The sequence below is a fragment of the Chrysemys picta genome, chromosome 25, assembly GCF_011386835.1.
Source record: "Chrysemys picta bellii isolate R12L10 chromosome 25, ASM1138683v2, whole genome shotgun sequence".
Lineage (NCBI taxonomy): Eukaryota > Metazoa > Chordata > Testudines > Emydidae > Chrysemys > Chrysemys picta.
Genome location: NC_088815.1, coordinates 3,427,058 through 3,448,767, shown reverse-complemented (window position 1 = coordinate 3,448,767; position 21,710 = coordinate 3,427,058). Strand labels below are relative to the sequence as shown.

General features: G+C 48.3%; 2 protein-coding genes across 9 annotated transcripts in view; one reads left to right on the top strand and one right to left on the bottom strand.

The window, feature by feature from the left end:
* The window catches only part of ZFR2 (zinc finger RNA binding protein 2), a 36,024-nt gene extending 25,200 nt beyond the window's left edge, over positions 1 to 10,824 (bottom strand). For both annotated transcript variants that reach the window (XM_065578347.1, XM_065578346.1), the window contains exon 1: positions 10,623 to 10,824. In XM_065578347.1, coding sequence (XP_065434419.1) covers positions 10,623 to 10,684 — 62 coding nt within the window. In that variant the 5' untranslated portion in view covers positions 10,685 to 10,824. The remainder of the gene's footprint in view (positions 1 to 10,622) is intronic.
* A 9,627-nt stretch (positions 10,825 to 20,451) lies between these two features.
* ELAVL1 (ELAV like RNA binding protein 1) overlaps positions 20,452 to 21,710 on the top strand; it is a 101,950-nt gene continuing 100,691 nt past the window's right edge. For 2 of the 7 annotated variants that reach the window (XM_065578297.1, XM_005283792.4), the window contains exon 1: positions 20,452 to 20,596. In XM_065578297.1, coding sequence (XP_065434369.1) covers positions 20,480 to 20,596 — 117 coding nt within the window. In that variant the 5' untranslated portion in view covers positions 20,452 to 20,479. Of the gene's footprint in view, positions 20,625 to 21,710 lie in introns of all 7 variants that reach the window. The other 5 variants (XM_065578298.1, XM_065578292.1, XM_065578296.1 and 2 more) reach the window with 4 other exon arrangements.

The window sequence follows — 21,710 nt, the reverse complement described above, 5'->3', positions numbered from 1 at the left end:
GTTGAGTTCAGGACCCTGACAAAAGGAAGAAAGGAGAGCAGCAGAATACAATCCCTGGACTTCAAAAAGCAGACTTTGACTCCCTCAGAGAACTTATGGGCAGAATCCCCTGGGAGGCTAATATGAGGGGGAAAGGAGTCCAGGACAGCTAGCTGTATTTTAAAGAAGCCTTATTGAGGGTGCAGGAACAAACCATATTGATGTGCAGAAAGAATAGTAAATATGGCAGGCGACCAGCTTGGCTTAACAGAGAAATCTTTGGTGAGCTTAAACACAAAAAGGAAGCTTACAAGAAGTGGAAACTTGGACAGATGACTAGGGAGGAGTATAAAAATATTGCTCAAGCATGCAATATATAATCAGGAAGGCCAAAACACAATTGGAATTGCAGCTAGCAAAGGATGTGAAGGGTAACAAGAAGGGTTTCTACAGTATGTTAGCAACAGGAAGAAAGTCAGGGAAAGCGTGGGACCCTTACTGAATGGAGGAGGCAACCTAGTGACGGATGATCTGGAAAAAGCTGAAGTACTCAATGCTTTTTTGCCTGAGTCTTCACAGACAAGGTCAGCCACCAGACTGCTGCACTGGGCAGCACAGTATGGGGAGGAGGTGAGCAGTAGTAAAAGAACTGGTTAAGGACTATTTAGAAAAGCTGGACGTGCAGAAGTCCATGGGGTCGGATGCAATGCATCCGAGGGTGCTGAGGGAGTTGGCTGATGTGATTGCAGAGCCATTGGCCATTATCTTTGAAAACTCGTGGCGACTTGGGGAGGTCCTGGACTATTGGAAAAAGGCAAATATAGTGCCCATCTTTAAAAAAGGGAAGAAGGAGAATCCGGGGAACTACAAACCGGTCAACCTCACCTCAGTCCCTGGAAAAAATCATGTAGCAGGTCCTCAAGGAATCCATTTTACCTTCCACTCCTCCAAGTGCTTCAATCAGGAACATTCTACATGGATTCACCAAGGGCAAGTCATACCTGACCAACCGGATTGCCTTCTATGATGCGATAACTGGCTTTGTAGATACGGGGAAAGCGGTGGACGTGATATATCTTGACTTGAGCAAAGCTTTTGATATGGTCCCCCACGGTATTGTTGCCAGCAAGTTAAAGTAGCATGGATTGGATGAATGGACTATAAGGTGAATAGAAAAGCTGGCTAAATGGTCAGGCTCAACGGCTTGATGTCTAGTTGCCAGCCAATAGCAAGCGGAGTGCCCCAGGGGACAGTCCTGGGACCGGTTTTGTTCAACATCTTCATTAATTATCTGGATGATGGGATGGACTGCACCCTCAGCAAGTTCGCGGATGACACTAAGCTGGCGGGAGAGGTAGATACGCTGGAGGGTAGGGATAGGGTACAGAATGACCTAGGTAAATTGGAGGATTGCGCCAAAAGAAATCTGATGAGGTTCAACAAGGACAAGCGCAGACTCCTGCACTTAGAATGGAAGAATCCCGTGCACCGCTACAGGCTGAGGACCGACTGGCTAAGCAGCAGTTCTGCAGAAAAGGACCTGGGGATTACAGTGGACAAGAAGCTGGATAGGAGTCAGCAGTGTGCCCTTGTTGCCAAGAAGGCTAATGGCATATTGGGCTGCATTAGTAGGAGCTCAAATAAATTTGTTAATCTCTAAGGTGCCACAGGTACTCCTGTTCTTTTTATTAGTGATCTGCTGGCAATGCTACTAAGGGAAGTGATTATTCCCCTCTATTTGGCACTGGAGAATTGCTTCCAGTTCTGGGCCCCCACTACAGAAAGGAGAAATTGGAGAGAGTTCAGCGGAGGGCAATGAAAATGATTAGGGGGACGGGGCACATGACTTACAAGGAGAGGCTGAGGGAATTGGGCTTATTTAGTCTGCAGAAGAGAAGAGTGAGGGGGGATTTGATGGCTGCCTTCAACTATCTGAATGTGGTTCCAAAGAGGATGGAGCTAGGCTATTCTCAGTGGTGGCAGATGACAGAACAAGGAGCAATGGTCTCAAGTTGTAGTGGGGGAGGTGTAGGCTGGATATTAGGAAAAACTATTTCACTAGGAGGGTGGTGAAGCACTGGAATGGGTTCCCTAGGGAGATGGTGGAATCTGCATCCTGAGAGGTTTTTAAGGCCTGTCTTGACAAAGCTCTGGCTGGGATGATTTAGCTGGTGTTGGTCCTGCTTTGAGCAGGGGGTTGGACTGATGACCTCCTGAGGTCTCTTCCAACTCTCATCTATGATTCTATAATTGTGTGCTCTGCATTCTTCACCTGTGGCACCAGGATTCCCAGCTCCTGGCATTCCTCGCACCACATCCACTGGCAGCTGATACACTTCTTCAGTCATCGCATAGAATGGTGGGCACAAGTCCAGAGCACGCCAAAGTCTCCCCCACCCCCTTCCAAATTCACCTTCCAGGAGCCTCTCAGGTAGGTGGCAACATCTTGGTTGGAGAGGATCCTGGTGATTCGCTTCTTGATGACATCCTGCATAGCACTTTCTGCGATGTTCCTCACCATGGCATCCGGGCACGTCAGAAGGCATGAATGATCACCGCAATGTTGCATAGATCACCCATTCGAGGGATATTGGCATCGCCCTGTCTGTGCGAGATATACACCAGTTCATTGCTGGACCTCTGGCATTGCTGCCTGATGGTGTTGTCTGCCTTAAGGGGTACCTTCACCATGGCAGATCCCCGCAGGGCAAATGAGATATGGGAGGTCAGGAAGGTGTTCAAGGCGTTGATCTTCTGCCATGGTGTCAGTAGGGAGAAGTCAATCCTGGCCACATCTCATAGGATCTCCGTGATGGTGTCCTCAGATGTCTGCTGGACACAGAAACCCAAAGGTGTGCCAAGTTGTTGGTAAGCTTGCCCGTCCTCGAGGAACATCATGGGATCACCCTGGATCTGAAACGGCATCACCTGGACTGAGTCCCTTCTACTGCCATCGATATGCAGGGATGCACACTTTCTAGCATTGAAGTGGAGTCCCATCCAGTTGGCAGCCTGGCTGGTGACCTTGAGCATTTGTTGGAGACTGTCAGAGTTGTCTGCGATCAGGACCAGATCATCTGCATAGACCAGGATATTCACTCTATTGCTGTACATATCAAATCAGCCTAAACTGCTGGAGATGGCTCAAATCAGCAGCTCTATGGCTAAGTTGAAAACAATGTGGCTGAGGAGACAGCCTTACTTCACACTGCTATGGATAGGAATTTCAGGCATCTCTCCTTCCATGGAGCAGATGGTGGTGGTGGAGCCTTCATAAAGCTCACAGATCAGTTGGAGAAAGTTTTCAGGCATTCCGAATTCTCCATCTAAATCCTGTTTCTGATGAAAGGAAGATGGAATTCTCTCTCCTCTCCTGGCTGCTGCAAAGAGTTAACAATATACCATGGGTCTCCATTACTCCACTTCTTACACAAGACTCCCATTTTTTGAGCCCTTTTCTCCTATGGGTACCTCAAGTGTCTGCTGGTAATATCTTTCCAATCAGCAGTATGAACATCACAGTTTCACTGCTACTGCCAGGTTTTTGAATTAACACCCATGAAACTGACAAGAATCTTGTTAATTTCACTCTGCTGCAGCTATGAACACCCCTTGAAAAATCTATTCCCCCATTAACGCCAGGACAGTGTCTGAAACTTGAGGGTACCTTAACAGGATACATTTCTGTAGAATTTAAGCTTTCTTTTTTTTTTAAAAAGAAGATGATTCACTTACCTCGGGCAAATGAATTTTTCAAAAAACCCCCCACATTTTCTATTGCAAAATCATGCATCTTTTTACTCCCACTAAAGAGTTTAAGGCGAAAGATAAAAACTGTTGTGACAATCCTCTTAGATGCACCTGTGATACTTATGCATGTAGGTTTGAAGCCACATGTTTTTAACATCAAAACCAATGGACAAGTAATCTGTTTTTAAAACATCAAAATTAGAGAGTCATTGAATAATCTATGGCTTCAAATCAACTTTTTCGAGTTCAGGTGTGACTCTGCACTGTCCTAACTTTATCCTATGATGAGATATTTGGAACATCAGAAACCAACAAAAAATAAAAACACTACATAATAATCAAAGATGCTAATTTGGAGACGTTCTAATACTCAATCTTAATTTTGTTTCTATACTCTGATGACAAGAATTAGCCCCATAATGCACTAATCCATGAATGATCTGGAGTTCAAAGAGAAGCAAGAATCTTGAGAACAAATACCAAGAGCCACTGTTTGTGAAAAGACTTCAAAACAGGCTTCTTAGATTAAAGAAAAAGAGAAGAAAATCAATACACTCAACTCAGAAGCATTATTATCAAAGGTAAAGTCTCAAAAACCTCATGATTTCTCCACCCTCATGTTATTGCAACAAGGTTTAAAACTCTTATATTTGACATTTCATTTTGGAACAAACTTCTTGGCATTATAACAAAGTCAAGATGCAGATTCTGAGTTACATGTAATATTTTTAATTCTTTAAAAAGAATTAATCTACTATATTCACTAACTTTTATCAAGGATAAATTACACTACTTTGAAATTTGATTGTAACAGTCACCCTACAATATTCTCTTATAATAAACTATTTGTGCCTTCATTATTCAAGATTGCTCAGTCAATTCCCTTTAAAATATCCTGTAAAAAGTAGGAGAAAGACACCTGGTGACCATTTACTAGAGTACTAATGTAATTTGAGATATCTTAAAAACTCCAAATAAGGAACATTTTTTCCTAGAAATCATGTTCCGCATCCAAGTCAAATGATAATGGATTGTGTCCTAGGATCTTATAGTCAGACGAGAACGCATCTGTCTGAAGTTCTTAATTAAAACATTTTAAATCACAGATGCAATACCGTCTTCTGTAGTATGTATTGTTTGGTGCAGCAGACACAGCAGTTTGGTAAAGAGATAACTTTTCGTAAAATACACTCCAAGCTAGCCCTGGTCAACATCGGTTGTAAGGGATCTCACCAGGAGAGGCCTTTCATTACTGGTGATATGAGATCTGCAGCATTTGCTACTGTGGAACACTATGTTACTGCATCAGCTGAAGGCCAGGCTGGGTATGACCAGGACCGTTTTGAACTGGTTTTAGTCATACCTGACAGAGTGCTCCCAGTCGGTGGCGATGGGTGATCTTCCGTCTGCCTGTACTGGGATTGCATGTGAAGTTCCCCATGGGTCGGTTTTGACTCCGGTGCTTTTCAATGTCTATATATTGCCTTTGGGAGAGATTTTTGAAAGATAGGGCTTGGGTTATCATTACTATGCTGATGATACCCCACTGTATATTTCTCTTATCTCTTGACTATGGTGGTGTCTGACATGTTTGGGACTGAATGACAATACACTGGCCAAGACTGAACCCTTGCAAGACTTAAATTATGCAGATTGGTTCAAGCAGATGATGTTTACAGAAAAGTATTTCCCTATGCCTCCCACTTTCACACAGGGAGGTGCTTCAGTAGGATGATGGATCTAGATTAAAGCCGTGACACAGACTAACAGTAGAAGATCAGATGTCAGGCACACTTGGGGGGGGGGGGGGAAGGCGGGGGAATTTCCCATCTCAGTAACATTGCTAGAATGCAACTCTTCTGCTTGCATTCTGACCTGGTAACTGTGGGACAGTCCTTTTAACCTCACAATAGAATTGGTGTAGTGTGCTACATTTATAGGGGTAAGAAGCTGATCTGTCTTCAATGGACTGCAACAGAACAACTGGTTGTGATAAGAGTGGAGTAAGTCTATCTGTTGGCTCAGTACACACTGGCTGCCTGTTGGTGGATATATAGCCATTTCAGTTTTTAAGGCCTTAATAAGACTGGATGGACAAGCATCCTGCAAAGTTTCTCATACCCTACATTTCATTTCACTCCAAAACTGGATTCAACAGATCTTTGAACTTCTACAGATTACACTAGTAGAAATAGTTACAGCTCATATCTTTACCTCTAAAGCCTTGGATCTTTGCAGTATCCTCACTTTAGAGTTAAGAGCCACAGTTTGTTGCAAGTGTGAAACCCTGTTATTTCAAAGTATTAGAGTGCAGAAATTTTAATTGAGAGAGTTTATCTTTCATAGTATTGTCAGAGATTTGTTAGATGCTAGATAGGTGACATAAAAGTTAAGTCATCTAATAAGTTATCTTCATGATGTTCATACTGCCACATTCTTTATACTTAAGATAACGAGAAATACTTACTTGAAAGTCCAGTACCTATGTAAACTAATTTAATGGGCTAATTGTGAGAGCTTCAACCATCATCAACCAAGCAGAAATACATAATATGGAAACATTTGAATTTAAATGTCCCACAACATCCATTTCCTATATGATTCTACTTATTGAGGTTGTGTTATTGTGATACACAAGAATTTATTAATATTCAATCCTTCCAAGACTGACAAGCTGCTATCTCAAACTGCTCTTAAAGCAGCTAATAAGCTGTTCAGAACTGCATACTAAAAGGTGGTGTCACGCACATGCAGCTGTGGTACATTTTACCAACCAAACCAGAATACTGAGAAAGCAGCTGCATTCAAGTTTTTACAAGTGAATTAATTCAGACAATGTTTGCTTTTCATGTTTATTACTGCTCAGTATAGTATCTTCAAATGCTTTAAATAACTTAGTTTCTATCAGTGGAGAAATGACAAGAAATAGTTTGAATTTTCTCACTGACAAATTGGCAAATTCACAGTATTTTCCACATCAGGTTGAAAACATAGGTGCAGTCCTTAAATGTGTTTCTGTAGAAAGAGCAGACTATGCAAGGTTAACAGCATACAACTAGGCCTCTTGTATATCCAAGCTAGAACTGTCAAGCAACATCCCAAGAATGGTATTGAGAATGCAAATACAAATAAGAAAGTCAAACACTCTGCTACAAACACACCAGTGGCACGTGCATTTTCCATTACTGAAAATGTGCTGCTAGCAGCAGTAGCAAAATATTACTCTTCAGGAAGGCATCCAAAGTACTGCAACTGTCAAGCTGATGTGTTTCTCACAATCCTGCATGCTAAACACCCACCCACCCCCCTTTCTATACCAACTCTGGAACATATCTTAAAATTCCAGGACCAAGAAAGTGGCCACCAACTCTGCTGGAAAAGTTGAGAGAAATGTACAGGATTTTAATTGCACTGGTGAATAATTTCCAACTCACTGGATAGGTTAAAAACTACACTGCAGTCTTATACTAAGTGCAATAACTGCATGAACACCTGTCAAAAATGCATTAGAAACCAACATTTAGCCAGACATTTATTGACTGTGAGCTGGACTGGGAAAGGGACAAGTGCAAACCTCCTTGGAAATATTCGGGTGGAGAGGATTTCCAACTATATGGTTTGCTTCCTCCCTACAGCTCCAGTTTGGAGCTGTTTTGGTAGAGAGAGAGAGGGGAGAGGGCTGCTAAAGTCAGGGTAAAATGTTTTCAAAACTCAAGGACAATGGACAATAAACAACAGTCCACAGCAACTGGGAGGGGGAATTCTGGAAAGAAAGAAAAGAAGGAAATCCCTGGAGAAAGCAGAGATCACTAAGGTTTGTCTTTACTGCAAAGTTACTACTGCAAAGTTACCGCAAGTGTTGCCCTTAACTTGAGATCATCCACACGCAAAACCCTTACCTTCATGGGGTATTGCTTTAGAGCTGGAAGATGACAAGTTGTGCTAACACAACCATTCTGCACTGTGAATGCAGGCTAGCTCCACTTGAGTGCCACTAGTACTCCAATGCCTTCTCACAATTCCCCATGTGTGCCCAGACAGAACTGACAAACTCTCCCATACTTCACTGGAGAAGAATTCCTGGAGCAGCTCAGCTTACTGCATGCAAAGAAACATGGGATATGCCTCAAGAGGTCTTAGTGCCACACGCAAGTGAGCACAGCATCAGTGTGGACAAGCAGCTTGAGTGTCATTCCGTAGTGTGGCAATTCTCAATTGAGATAGGCTAAAAGTAACTTGAGTGAACTCTGCAGCGAAGACATACCCTATGGACAAGAAACCCTGAGGCAATGCAACCCCAACCCAGCCATGAGACAAAGCACCCTGAGGAAAGGGAGATGGTCAGAATAGATCTCTGGAGAGGGAAGAGCCATCCAAGAGGGGGATGAAACGATAGAAGGGGATCCATGCGATACAGAGAACATGAGGGAAAGAAGAATTGTTGGAAAAGAGTATGGGGTGGGGCTTAGGAGAAATGGGAAAGGATATCATTGGACAGAGCATCTCAGGGGAGAATAGCTACAGAGGGTTACTGGAGGCAGCAAGCCCCAAGGAGAGAAATTGAGAAATTAGGCAAGTGGAATCTTGGAGCATGCCAGGGGGCTGGCAGGAAATAATGTAAAAAGGTGGGTGGGCAGAGGGAGCCTTTGAGGAGGCAGAGAAACCTATGAGGGTGAGAGTGAGGGGGAAATAAAGGGGAACCTCTGAGAAGACTGAGTGGCCAAGCTGGAAGAGGAAAGCAGGGAGGATCCTTGGAGAGGATAAGCACCACAAGGGAGTGAGGTGGATATGGGGTGAGGGAGAACATTCCAGGGAGGAGAAAGAGGAAAGGAGCCCTGGAGGAAGAAGGGTGCTGGGGAAAAAAGACAGGGAAGCAGAGACATTTTGGGGAAGGCAGTATACTGAACAAGAAGAGGACAAAAACATGGAGAATGGAGATTTCTGGAGGAGGTACAGCACCCTGCGACATGAGGGAACAGAGGAATCCCTGATGGCAGAGCACCCCCTAAAAATGAGAAGAGATAGGATGCATTCTAAGGACTGATGGGAGAACAGAAAGGATTCTTGGAAGCATCAGCTAAGATAAGGGGATCCTGGGGAAGGACTAAGCACTTGGGGGAAGATACAGGAGCAAAGCAAGCAAAGTCCTGGGGAAGCAACAGACTGAACTCCCTGGGGCATGATGGATTAGTAAGGAAATCCCTGGAAAAGGCAGAGTCCTCTGGAGATAACAAGGAATTGGGGGACTCCTGTGGAGTCAGAGCCCCCATGTGAAGAATGAAGAGTGGACAAGGGTCAGCAGACAAGCCCTACTGGATGTGAGAACAGAGGGTTGAATACTGTGGTAGGGATTAATGAGAGGACAAGGCTGATCACATGGGAGAGCCCCACTGGTGGTGGACATGGGAAGGGAGCAAGGCAGGTGGATCTGAAGAAAAGGCAAAGCCACTGGTGTGTGTGTGTGTACACGCAAATGGTGGGATCCTCTGAAGGCAGGGAAAGGGAAGCAAAGGAAGGGTGGAGGGTGTGGGGCCACCACAGTGTGTCTGAAGAGAGGAGCTAGGGAATGAGCCTCCAGTGTGTGAAAGCACTGAGATAGATGACAGATGGGGGTGGAGCAGCCAGGGTAATTATAGGGGGTACAGTTCCTAGTGAGGCAGGGAACAAGGATGGGGGGGATGAGGGAGGAGGAGTAAGGTAAGGATTGAGGAAGGGGGAACAGATCCCTGTGTGTGGGGTCAGAAGATGAGGAAGATGACAACACAGAGAAGGGGAGACAGGTGAGAGCAGATCCGGGGCAGAGGATGAGGCATGATGTGGGGGGCAGACCCCCATGTGTACAGAGTGGGGGATTAGGAGGGTGGCAATGGAGGAAGGGGCACAGACCCCCATGTAGGGGGCAGGAAGAGCAGGAGGGTGGCAATGGAGAAACAGGGGGAGGAGGAGGGTGGTGATGAAGAAATGGGGGGCAGACCCCTGTGCGGGGGGGCAGGGAGAGCAGGAGGGTGGCGATGGAAGAATGGGGGGGCAGCAGGATGAAGAGGGTGGCAATGGAGGAGGGGGTATAGACCCCCGTGGGGGGGCAGGGAGAGCAGGAGGATGGCAATGGAGGAGGGGGGCAGATCCCATGGGAGTGAGAGAGCAGGAGGATGGCGATGGAGGAGGGGGAGGCAGCAGGAGGAGGAGGCTGGTGATGGAGGAGGCAGACCCCTGTGGGGGGGCAGGGAGAGCAGGAGGGTGGTGATAGAGAAAGGGGGGCAGGGAGATGAGGAGGGTGGTGATGGAGATGGGGGCAGACCCCCATGGGGGGTGCAAGGGGATGAGGAGGGTGGCGATGGAAAAGGGGGAGTCAGGGGGCTGAGGAGGGTGGCAATGGGGGGGCAGACCCCCATGGGAAAGCAGGGGGCTGAGGAGGGTGGTGATGGGGGGCAGACCCCCGTGGGAAAGCTGAGGGGGGTGGTGATGGGGGGCAGACCCCCATGGGAAAGCTGAGGGGCTGAGGGGGGTAGCAAGGGGGGGCAGACCCCCCATGGGAAGGCAGGGGACTAAGGGTGGTGATGGGGGGGGCAGACCCCCGTGGGAAGGCGGGGGACTGAGGGGGGTGGTGATGGGGGGGCAGACCCCCGTGGGAAGGCGGGGGGATGAGGAGGATGGCGATGGAGGAATGGGGCAGACCCCCGACTCCCCACGCCGCCATTTTAGCCGCCCTAAGTGGAGCATGGGGGCCGGAGGATCCGGCAGCGCCCCAAGCCTTCCCCGTGCCGGTTCCCTGCTTCGGCCCGCACCTGCCTCCCATTCCCCGAGCAGAAGAGCTGCCTTGGCGCGGCTCTGAGCGGAGAGGCGGGGCGGCCCCACCCAGCCGCGCGGTGCCCGGGCCGGGAGCTCCCCCGTACCTGTACTGGGGCCCGGCGGCGGCAGCACCATGCGCGAAGCCGTAATAGTTACTGGCCGCCATCTTGCCGTCTTCACAAAGCGGCGGGCCGCGGCGGCGGTACAGGAGGCGACCGGCTGGGGGGGAGGGGGCGGCAGGGAGCACGGGAACACGTGACCGCCGCGCGCGTACCAGCCACACGGCGCGCCCCCACGCGCTCCCTTCGGCCCCCTCACCCGGGAGTGGTCACGTGGAATCCCATCGCTCTTTAGCGGAGTGGTTCTCGCCGCCTCTGGGTGGCGCGCGTACACAGCGACCGTTATGGGGGAGGGGTGGAATGAGGAGCGGGGCCTGGGAGGCCCTTGGAGCCCGGCTGGTACTTTGTGCACCAGGGATAGGGTGACCAGATAACAAATGTGAAAAATCGGGACAGGGGGTGGGGGATAATAGGAGCCTATATAAGAAAAAGACCCAAAAATTGGGACTGTCCCTATAAAATCGGGACATCTGGTCACCCTAACCAGGGAACTGTGGGCTGCCCAGACTGGCTGCTACCAGATGGGGGTCTGGCAGAGCAGGGCAGCCCATGGCGACCTTTAAGGACGGTGCTGCCAGGAAAGGGTGCTGGTGGGCCATGAGAGGGTACTTCTAGGGGGGACATCTCACAGCCCCACCACATCGTGTTGCATCCATCGCCACACGGCTTCCTTGCAGTGCCATGCTGAGATATTATTGCAACATCCTCAGAATGGCACTGCATGGTGTCAGTCGCCATCACCTCATGGTGTGATGTCACATTGCATCCTCAAATGTCATTGCAACACCTCAGAAGACACCCTTGCACCGTGTCAAATACCATCACTATAGGGGCCTTACGGTGCCACTCTGTCAACTACCAGCACTGCATGTGTGACATCACAGCACCATACTGAAATGTCATTATGATGTGTACAAATGCTGCTGCATGTGTCTGAAGCCATCACTGCTGCATGTCATTGAAATGTCACCATCATAGAAGATTAGGGTTGGAAGAGACCTCAGGAGGTATCTAGTCCAACCCCCTGCTCAAAGTAGGACCAACCCCAACTAAATCATCCCAGCCAGGGCTTTGTCAAGCTGGGCCTCAAAAACCTCTCAGGATGCAGATTCTACCACCTCCCTAGGGAACCCATTCCAGTGCTTCACCACCCACCTAGTGAAATAGTTGCCCCTAATATCCAACCTAGACCTCCCCCACTACAACTTGAAACCATTGTTCTTTGTTTTGTCATCTGCCACCACTGAGAACAGCCGAGTTCCATCCTCCTTGGAACCCCCCTTCAGGTAGTTGAAGGCTGCTATCAAATCTCCCCTCACTCTTCTCTTCTGCAGATTAAACAAGCCCAGTTACCTCAGCCTATCCTCATAAATCATGTGCCCCAGCCCCGTAAGCATTTTCGCTGCCTTCCGCTGGACTCTCCAATTTCTCCACATCCTTTCTGTAGTGAAGGGCCCAAAACTGGACACAATACTCCAGATGTGGCCTCACCAGGGTGCTGAATAGAGAGGAATTATCACTTCCCTCGATCTGTGGGCAATGCTCCTACTAATAAAAAGAACAGGAGTACCTATGGCACCTTAGAGATTAACAAATTTATTTGAGCATAATAAATATTTGAGCTCCTACTAATGCAGCCCAATATGCCGTTACCTTCTTGGCAACAAGGGCACACTGTCGACTCATATCCAGCTTCTCATCCACTGTAATCCCCAGGTCCTTTTCTGCAGAACTGCTGCTTAGCCGTTGGCCCCCAGCCTGTAGCAGTGAATGGGATTCTTCTCTCCTAAGTGCAGGACTCTGCACTTGTCCTTGTTTAACCTCATCAGATTTTTTTTGGCCCAATCCTCCAATTTGTCTAGGTCACTCTGGACCCTATCCCTACCCTCCAGCGTATCTACCTCTCCCCCCTGCTTAGTGTCATCCACGAACTTACTGAGGGTGCAATCCATCCCATCATCCAGATCATTCATTAGGATGTTGAACAAAAACGGTCCCAGGACCTCCCCCTGGCTGGGGCACTCCACTTGCTACCAGCTGGCAACTAGACATCAAGCTGTTGATCACTACCCATTGAGCCCGACGATCTAGCCAGCTTTCTATTCACCTTATAGTCCATTCATCCAATCCATACTTCTGTAACTTGCTGGCAACAATACTATGGGAGACTGTATCAAAAGCTTTGCTAAAGTCAAGATGTATCACATCCACCGCTTTCATCCACAGAGCCAATTATCTCATCATAGAAGGCAATCAGGTTGGTCAGGCATGACTTTCCCTTGGTGAATCGGTTGACTGTTCTTGATCACCTTCCTCTCTTCCAGGTGCTTCAAAATGGATTCTTTGAGGACCTGCTCCATGATTTTTCATAATACTGCAGAGCTTCACTGTTTGTCAAATGTCATCACTACATTGTGTGACATCATGGCATGGAACTGAAATGTCATTGTAATATCTCAGAACACCATCGTTCTGTAACAAACATCTCAATATGTAGTGATATCATGTAAATGTAACATCATAACACTGTTGTACTGTGTTCGGAATCACAAGTTGAGGAGGTTTGCTTAATTGTCACCAAGTTTCTTCAAATGTCCTCACACCATTATTTAATTGAACTGAAATGTATTCATGTTGCATTTATAGCAACATAATATCATTCAACATGTTTGAGTTGTACCAAATGCAGGGCTGGCTCCAGGCACCAGCGTAGCAAGCAGGTGCCTGGGGCAGCCAACGGAAAGGGGCAGCACGTCTGGCTCTTCGGTGGCAATTCGTCAGTGGGTCCCCCAGTCCCTCTCAGAGGGAAGGACCTGCAGCCAAATTGCTGCCGAAGAAGCGGCGCCTCCGCTGAAGTGCTGGCGATCGCGTTTTTGTTGTTGTTGGTTTTTTGCCGCTTGGGGCGGCAAAAACGCTGGAGCCGGCTCTGGCCAAATGTCACCACCTTATCATAGAATCATAGAATCATAGAATATCAGAGTTGGAAGGGACCTCAAGAGGTCATCTAGTCCAACCCCCTGCTCAAAGCAGGACCAATTCCCAGCTAAATCATCCCAGCCAGGGCTTTGTCAAGCCGGGCCTTAAAAACCTCCAAGGAAGGAGACTCCACCACTTCCCTAGGTAACGCATTCCAGTGTTTCACCACCCTCCTAGTGAAATAGTTTTTTCTGATATCCAACCTGGACCTCCCCCACTGCAACTTGAGACCATTGCTCCTTGTTCTGTCATCTGCCACCACTGAGAACAGCCGAGCTCCATCCTCTTTGGAACCTCCCTTCAGGTAGTTGAAGGCTGCTATCAAATCCCCCCTCATTCTTCTCTTCTGGAGACTAAACAATCCCAGTTCCCTCAGCCTCTCCTCATAAGTCATGTGCTCCAGACCCCTAATCATTTTTGTTGCCCTCCGCTGGACTCTTTCCAATTTTTCCACATCCTTCTTGTAGTGTGGGGCCCAAAACTGGACACAGTATTCCAGATGAGGCCTCACCAATGTCGAATAAAGGGGAACGATCACGTCCCTCGATCTGCTGGCAATGCCCCTACTTATACAGCCCAAAATGCCGTTAGCCTTCTTGGCAACAAGAGCACACTGTTGACTCATATCCAGCTTCTCGTCCACTGTGACCCCTAGGTCCTTTTCTGCAGAACTGCTACCTAGCCATTCGGTCCCTAGTCTGTAGCAGTGCATGGGATTCTTCCGTCCTAAGTGCAGGACTCTGCACTTGTCCTTGTTGAACCTCATCAGGTTTTTTTTGGCCCAATCCTCTAATTTGTCTAGGTCCCTCTGTATCCGATCCCTACCCTCTAGTGTATCTACCACGCCTCCTAGTTTAGTGTCATCTGCAAACTTGCTGAGAGTGCAGTCCACACCATCCTCCAGATCATTAATAAAGATATTAAACAAAACCGGCCCCAGGACCGACCCTTGGGGCACTCCGCTTGAAACCGGCTGCCAACTAGACATGGAGCCATTGACCACTACCCGTTGAGCCCGACGATCTAGCCAGCTTTCTATCCACCTTACAGTCCATTCATCCAGCCCATACTTCTTTAACTTGGCGGCAAGAATACTGTGGGAGACCGTATCAAAAGCTTTGCTAAAGTCAAGGAATAACACATCCACTGCTTTCCCCTCATCCACAGAGCCAGTTATCTCATCATAGAAGGCAATTAGGTTAGTCAGGCACGACTTCCCCTTCGTGAATCCATGCTGACTGTTCCTGATCACTTTCCTCTCCTCTAAATGTTTCATAATTGATTCCTTGAGGACCTGCTCCATGATTTTTCCAGGGACTGAGGTGAGGCTGAATGGCCTGTAGTTCCCCGGATCCTCCTTCTTCCCTTTTTTAAAGATGGGCACTACATTAGCCTTTTTCCAGTCATCTGGGACCTCCCCTGATCGCCATGAGTTTTCAAAAATAATGGCTAATGGCTCTGCAATCTCACCCGCCAACTCCTTTAGCACCCTCGGATGCAGCGCATCCGGCCCCATGGACTTGTGCACGTCCAGTTTTTCTAAATAGTCGCGAACCACTTCTTTCTCCACAGAGGGTTGGTCACCTTCTCCCCATGCTGTACTGCCCAGTGCAGCAATCTGGGAGCTGACCTTGTGCGTGAAGACAGAGGCAAAAAAATCATTGAGTACATTAGCTTTTTCCACATCCTCGGTCACTAGGTTGCGTCCCTCATTCAGTAAGGGGCCCACACTTTCCTTGATTTTTTTCTTGTTGCTAACATACCTGAAGAAACCCTTCTTGTTACTCTTAACATCTCTTGCTAACTGCAACTCCAAGTGTGATTTGACCTTCCTGATTTCACTCCTGCACGCCTGAGCAATATTTTTATACTCCTCCCTGGTCATTTGTCCAATCTTCCACTTCTTGTAAGCGTCTTTTTTGCGTTTAAGATCAGCAAGGATTTCACTGTTTAGCCAAGCTGGTCGCCTGCCATATTTACTATTCTTTCTACACATCGGGATGGTTTGTTCCTGCAACCTCAATAAGGATTCTTTAAAATACAGCCAGCTCTCCTGGACCCCTTTGCCCTTCATGTTATTCTGCCAGGGGATCCTACCCATCTGTTCCCTGAGGGAGTCAAAGTCTGCTTTTCTGAAGTCCAGGGTCCGTATTCTGCTGCTCTCCTTTCTTCCTTGTGTCAGGATCCTGAACTCGACCATCTCATGGTCACTGCCTCCCAGGTTCCCATCCACTTTTGCTTCCCCTACTAGTTCTTCCCTGTTTGTGAGTAGCAGGTCAAGAAAAGCTTTGCCCCTAGTTGGTTCCTCCAGCACTTGCACCAGGAAATTGTCCCCTACACTATCCAAAAATTTCCTGGATTGCCTGTGCACCGCTGTATTGCTCTCCCAGCAGATATCAGGGTGATTAAAGTCTCCCATGAGAACCAGGGCCTGCGATCTAGCAACTTCTGCTAGTTGCCAGAAGAAAGCCTCGTCCACCTCATCCCCCTGGTCTGGTGGTCTATAGCAGACTCCAACCACGACATCACCCTTGTTGCTCACACTTCTCAACTTTATCCAGAGACTCTCAGGTTTTTCTGCAGTTTCATACTGGAGCTCTGAGCAGTCATACTCCTCTTTTACATACAACGCAACTCCCCCACCTTTTCTGCCCTGCCTGTCCTTCCTGAACAGTTTATATCCATCCATGACAGTACTCCAGTCATGTGAGTTATCCCACCAAGTCTCTGTTATTCCAATCACATCATAGTTCCCTGACTGTGCCAGGACTTCCAGTTCTCCCTGCTTGTTTCCCAGGCTTCTTGCATTTGTGTATAGGCACTTAAGATAACTCATCGATCGTCCCTCTTTCTCAGCATGAGACAGGAGTCCTCCCCTCTTGCACTCTCCTGCTTGTGCTTCCTCCCAAGATCCCATTTCCCCACTTACCTCAGGGCTTTGGTCTCCTTCCCCCGGTGAACCTAGTTTAAAGCCCTCCTCACTAGGTTAGCCAGCCTGCTGGCGAAGATGCTCTTCCCTCTCTTCGTTAGGTGGAGCCCGTCTCTGCCTAGCACTCCTTCTTGGAACACCATCCCATGGTCGAAGAATCCAAAGCCTTCTCTCCGACACCACCTGCGTAGCCATTCGTTGACTTCCACGATTCGACGGTCTCTACCCCGGCCTTTTCCTTGCACAGGGAGGATGGACGAGAACACCACTTGCGCCTCAAACTCCTTTATCCTTCTTCCCAGAGCCACGTAGTCTGCAGTGATGCGCTCAAGGTCATTCTTGGCAGTATCATTGGTGCCCACATGGAGAAGCAGGAAGGGGTAGCGATCCGAGGGCTTGATGAGTCTCGGCAGTCTCTCCGTCACATCGTGTATCCTAGCTCCTGGCAAACAGCAGACCTCTCGGTTTTCCCGGTCGGGGCGGCAGATAGATGACTCAGTCCCCCTGAGGAGGGAGTCCCCGACCACCACCACCCTCCTCCTCCTCTTGGGAGTGGTGGTCGTGGAACCCCCATCCCTAGGACAGTGCATCTTTTGCCTTCCAATCGGTGGAGTCTCCTTCTGCTCCCTTCCCTCAGATGGGTCATCTAGTCCACTCTCCGCATTAGTACCTGTAGAGAGAACATGGAAACGATTGCTCACCTGTATCTCCATTGCTGGTGCATGGACGCTCCTCTTTCTCCTTCTGGAGGTCACATGCTGCCAAACCTCCTCACAATCCTTCTGTCCCTGCTGCGCCTGCTCTGAATCTTCAGAACATTGTGGCCGTAGAAGCATCTCCTGACGTCTGTCCAGGAAATCTTCATTTTCCCTTATGCAACGCAGAGTCGACACTCGTTTCTCCAGCCCTCGAACCTTCTCTTCCAACATGGAGACCAGCTTGCACTTTGTACAGACAAAGTCGCTTCTGTCCTGTGGAAGAAAGACAAACATGGCACAACCTGTGCAGGTTACAACAGCTGATCGCTCACCTTCCATATCACCGTCCTCTTAGGAGCTTCCTCAACTGTTGCAGGGACTACTCAGAGAAACCTGCAGATGTAAGCCTCAGTGCGTTCTCCCCACGCGAACTCCCAGGCAAACTCCCGCTGTTAGCCTCTGCTATTCGCCGCTCAGCTGGTTCGCTGCTGACTGCCCTTATATACCAGTCAGGCCCACTCAAGGCCCACCAACACAGCCCCCCTAATGCAGCACTTAGCGTACCTCCTCTTGGACAGCTCCCAGGCAAACTCCCGCTGTTAGCCTCTGCTGTTCGCCACTCAGCTGGTTTGCATTATCACAAGACGTGGTGAGGCTGATGTGGCTGTGAAAAAGGCATATGCAATCCTATAATGCACATTAGGCCAGATATTTTCAGTAGAGATAGGTAAGTGTTATTAACATTGTACAAAGCACTAGTGAGACCTAATCTGGAATACTGTGTGCAATTCTGGAATCCCATATTTAAGAAAGATGAATTCAGACCAGAACAGGTGCAGAGAAGGGCTACTAGGATAATCAGAAGAATGGAGAACCTGCCTTATGAGAGCATATTAAAAGAGCTTGGTCTTGTTTAGCCTAACAATAGGAAGGCTGAGGGGATATATGATTGCTCTCTATAAATACATCAGATGGAGAAACACAAGGAAAAGAAAGGAGTTATTTAAGTGAAGGGCCAATGCTGGCACAATAACAAATGGATATAAGCTGACTATCTAAGAGTTTAGGCTTCAAATTAGACAAAGGTTTCTAACCATCAGAGGAGTGGAATTGCCTTCCAAGGAGAATAGTGTGGGCAAAACCCTCATTTGTTTCAAGATTTAGCTTGATAAGTTTATGGAAGGAATGGTCTGATGAAGTTGCCTACAATGGAATATGGCTCATCTGCATCTGCTCTTAGCAAATATCTCTAATGGCTGGAGATGGGTCACTAAATGGGGAGGGCTCTGAGTTCTTTCCCAGATACTGGCTGGTGGGTCTCGCCCACATGTTCAAGATCTAAGTTAACTGATTGCCATATTTGGGGTCATGAAGGAATTTTTCCCTGGGTAAGATTTTCAGAGAGACTTTTTTTTTTGTTGCCTTCCTCTGCAGCATGGGGCAAGGGTCACTTGCTGGTTTGACCTAGAGTAAACGGTGGATTCTCTGTAATTGTAAGTCTTTAAATCAAGATTTGAGGACTTCAGTAACTCAGCTAGAGGTTAATTGCCTATTTCAGGAGGTGAGGTTCTGTGGTCTGTGATGTGCATGTCAGGCTAGTTGATCATGATGGTCCCTTTTAGTCGTAAAGACTAGGAGTCTGTAATTGCATTGTGACAAACTAGCATCACATTTAAAAAAATGCCATATCCTAATGCAACACAAAGGCATTGCACAGATGTGTCATCATATGGCGTCAGAACTTCACAACACAAAATGAAGACATTCCCTCAAAACAGCATCACACTTTCTTTAAAAAATTAACAGTGCAGTCAAATGGTGGTATTGCTTCAAATAACTGTCATGCCTTTACACAACATAATGCTTTTTGCACTAAAATAGCTGGCTTGCTATTTTGGGGTAGAGCAGCTCTCATGTTCACCTTAGCACAAACATTGACTTGTACTGTAACAATCTATTTCTCTTTGTGTCCTGTGTTTTGATATTGCCCCCCACACAAAGAGATCATTTCACCCAGTCATATCTTTTGATATCAGTGAATGCAGCTAGAGCTTTTCAATTATTCCAGCTTCTTGCTTTTCACCCTTACCACCCTATTGCTCTGAAGATTTGTAGCCAGGGAGTGTTAAGAGTTTTGTTCCATCTCTACAAATAGAATTGGGGCCAGGCCAAATAGGTGCTTGAAAGGCAGAAAGACTCCTACTTGCCAGGACCTATGAAAGAGTGCTTACGGTGCCCATGATTTGCTTTGTCCAAAAATGCTTGGGAGCAGAGGAAGGATGAACATCAGTATCCACTGCCAAAACTGTCATTTTGAAGCCTTCAGCCCCCGTGTGAGCCTTTTACTCCTATATTGTAGCCTGACCTTTCTTTACTCCTTTCATTCATGCCTTCATTTCCTCATTTCTTGAACTTAAAGATTCCAAAGGAAAATGAACGTTTAGGCTGACAATTGTATCTTTGGCTTCTGTGACTGTATTAACATCGGTTTTGCAAGCAGACGTGTCTAAGTAGATAAAAAGCAACAGAGGGTCCTGTGGCACCTTTAAGACTAACAGAAGTATTGGGAGGATAAGCTTTCGTGGGTAAGAACCTCACTTCTTCAGATGCAAGACATCACTTGCATCTGAAGAAGTGAGGTTCTTACCCACGAAAGCTTATCCTCCCAATACTTCTGTTAGTCTTAAAGGTGCCACAGGACCCTCTGTTGCTTTTTACAGATTCAGACTAACACGGCTACCCCTCTGATAAGTAGATAAAGAGTTTTCTTCCCCTCGGAATCAAACCAGTGACCTGAGTGTCTCGCTCTCTAAAAAACACACGAACAGAACAATCCTCTGCTCTACCAGCCCAGCTCCAGAAAGGCGGGCTGGACCCTGCCAAGGCTAGCTGCTACATGTGCCAGTGAACACGCTCCCCAAGGGGTGGAAGCAGCTTTGGGCTAAATGGGGCAACCAAACAGGGGGGCTAGTTCTGGTCTGGACAGGGGATGGGCCCTTCCTCCCGAGACACAGCAAGCGCCAAGAAAAGGGGCTCGGGGGCCATTGCGCAGGCAGCCCAGGTGACTCCCCGCCATCCCCGGCTCTCCCCGCTCCAGGCCCGGGGCTCCCGCTTCCCTCCCACCCCATCCCGGCCTCCGCTCCCCCACTCCCGCCTGCTGGGAGAGCCCGCCCCGGGGGTACCATTGACGGACTGAGCGTTGTTCCAATAGGGCGCCGGCCACGTGCGCAAAGTAACCAATGGGGGTCGGTGGGCGGAGCGGGGGGCGTGTGCAGGCGGCGCAGCGAGCGGCTTGTTGTGCGCGCTGCGGAGCTGTTACCCTCCCGCTGCCCAGGCCCTGCCGGAGCCGCCGCCAGGTGAGGCCAGGCTGGCCGAGGTGTGCGGGTAGGCTGGGGCCAGGCCGGACGTGTCTCCTGGCGGTGGGAAGGCGGGCTACGCTGGGCGCGAGAGCGAGGCTGTGGCCTGGGCCTGCGGGGGAGACCTGGGGCCTGTGCGTGTGGGGGAGGGGCAGACCTAGGCCTGTTGGAGGGGGAGACCCTGGGCCTGTGTATGGGGGGAGGGGCGGATCTGGGCCTATTGGAGGGGGAGACCCTGGGCCTGCGGGGGCACATCAGACCAGAGCTGGGGCCTGTGGAGGGGAGAAGTGGAGCTGGTTGCAGTGGTATTGTGTGTGCAGGATGCAGGCCAGGGGGAGCGGGTGTGGGCTTGTCTACATCATGTTCTTTTTTTTTTTTTTTTTAATTTCCCACTATTGGTAAGACTAGAGCAACTCCACTGATTGGTGGTCGCAGTGGGTGGGAGTACTAGTGTGGACAGGGATCCCATGTGCATTCACATTAGCACTGTAAGCTAGACCTGCTTTGAATAAGGTTACCCCACATCGTGTTAAATGCCAGAGACTGTGCAAAACCTTGGCTATATTAGCGCTCCACTCGTGTTACCGTCAGTGAGGTTGCTCTGGTGAGAGATTTTTCGAGTAAAGCCGAGTGTATTGACCACCTGTATGTGTAGTGAGCTGGGTGATGGGAAGAATGTGTGTGTAGAGAGAGAGTGTATGTGGATCTGGCCCATGGGGGGAGAGTGTGTTGTATCTGCTTCTGATGCAGGGTGATTGATGATGAAGTGTATGTGTAGAGCGGAGCGTGTGTGTGTGTGAGATGTTTGGGGGGGGAGTGTATGTGTGGGAGGGTATGTTTTGTGCCCTGGTAGAAGCAGATGGGGGAATATTTTGGGTCATGGGGTCTTGGATATGTTGATACTGTGGAGGGGGTAAGGAGGAAGGGGCTGGGTCACATAGAGTGTTCTCTTACTAATCTTTTCTGCCTTTGACGTGATTGATGACTTAGTCCTCTTGATTGTTGTGATTTTTTTTTCTTTTTCTTCCTTATCTTGCACTTGGATGATGTATTGAATAGATGGGGTGTCATACAATTAGTTAGAGTTGCTGACAACTCAGTTTCCTTTGAACAG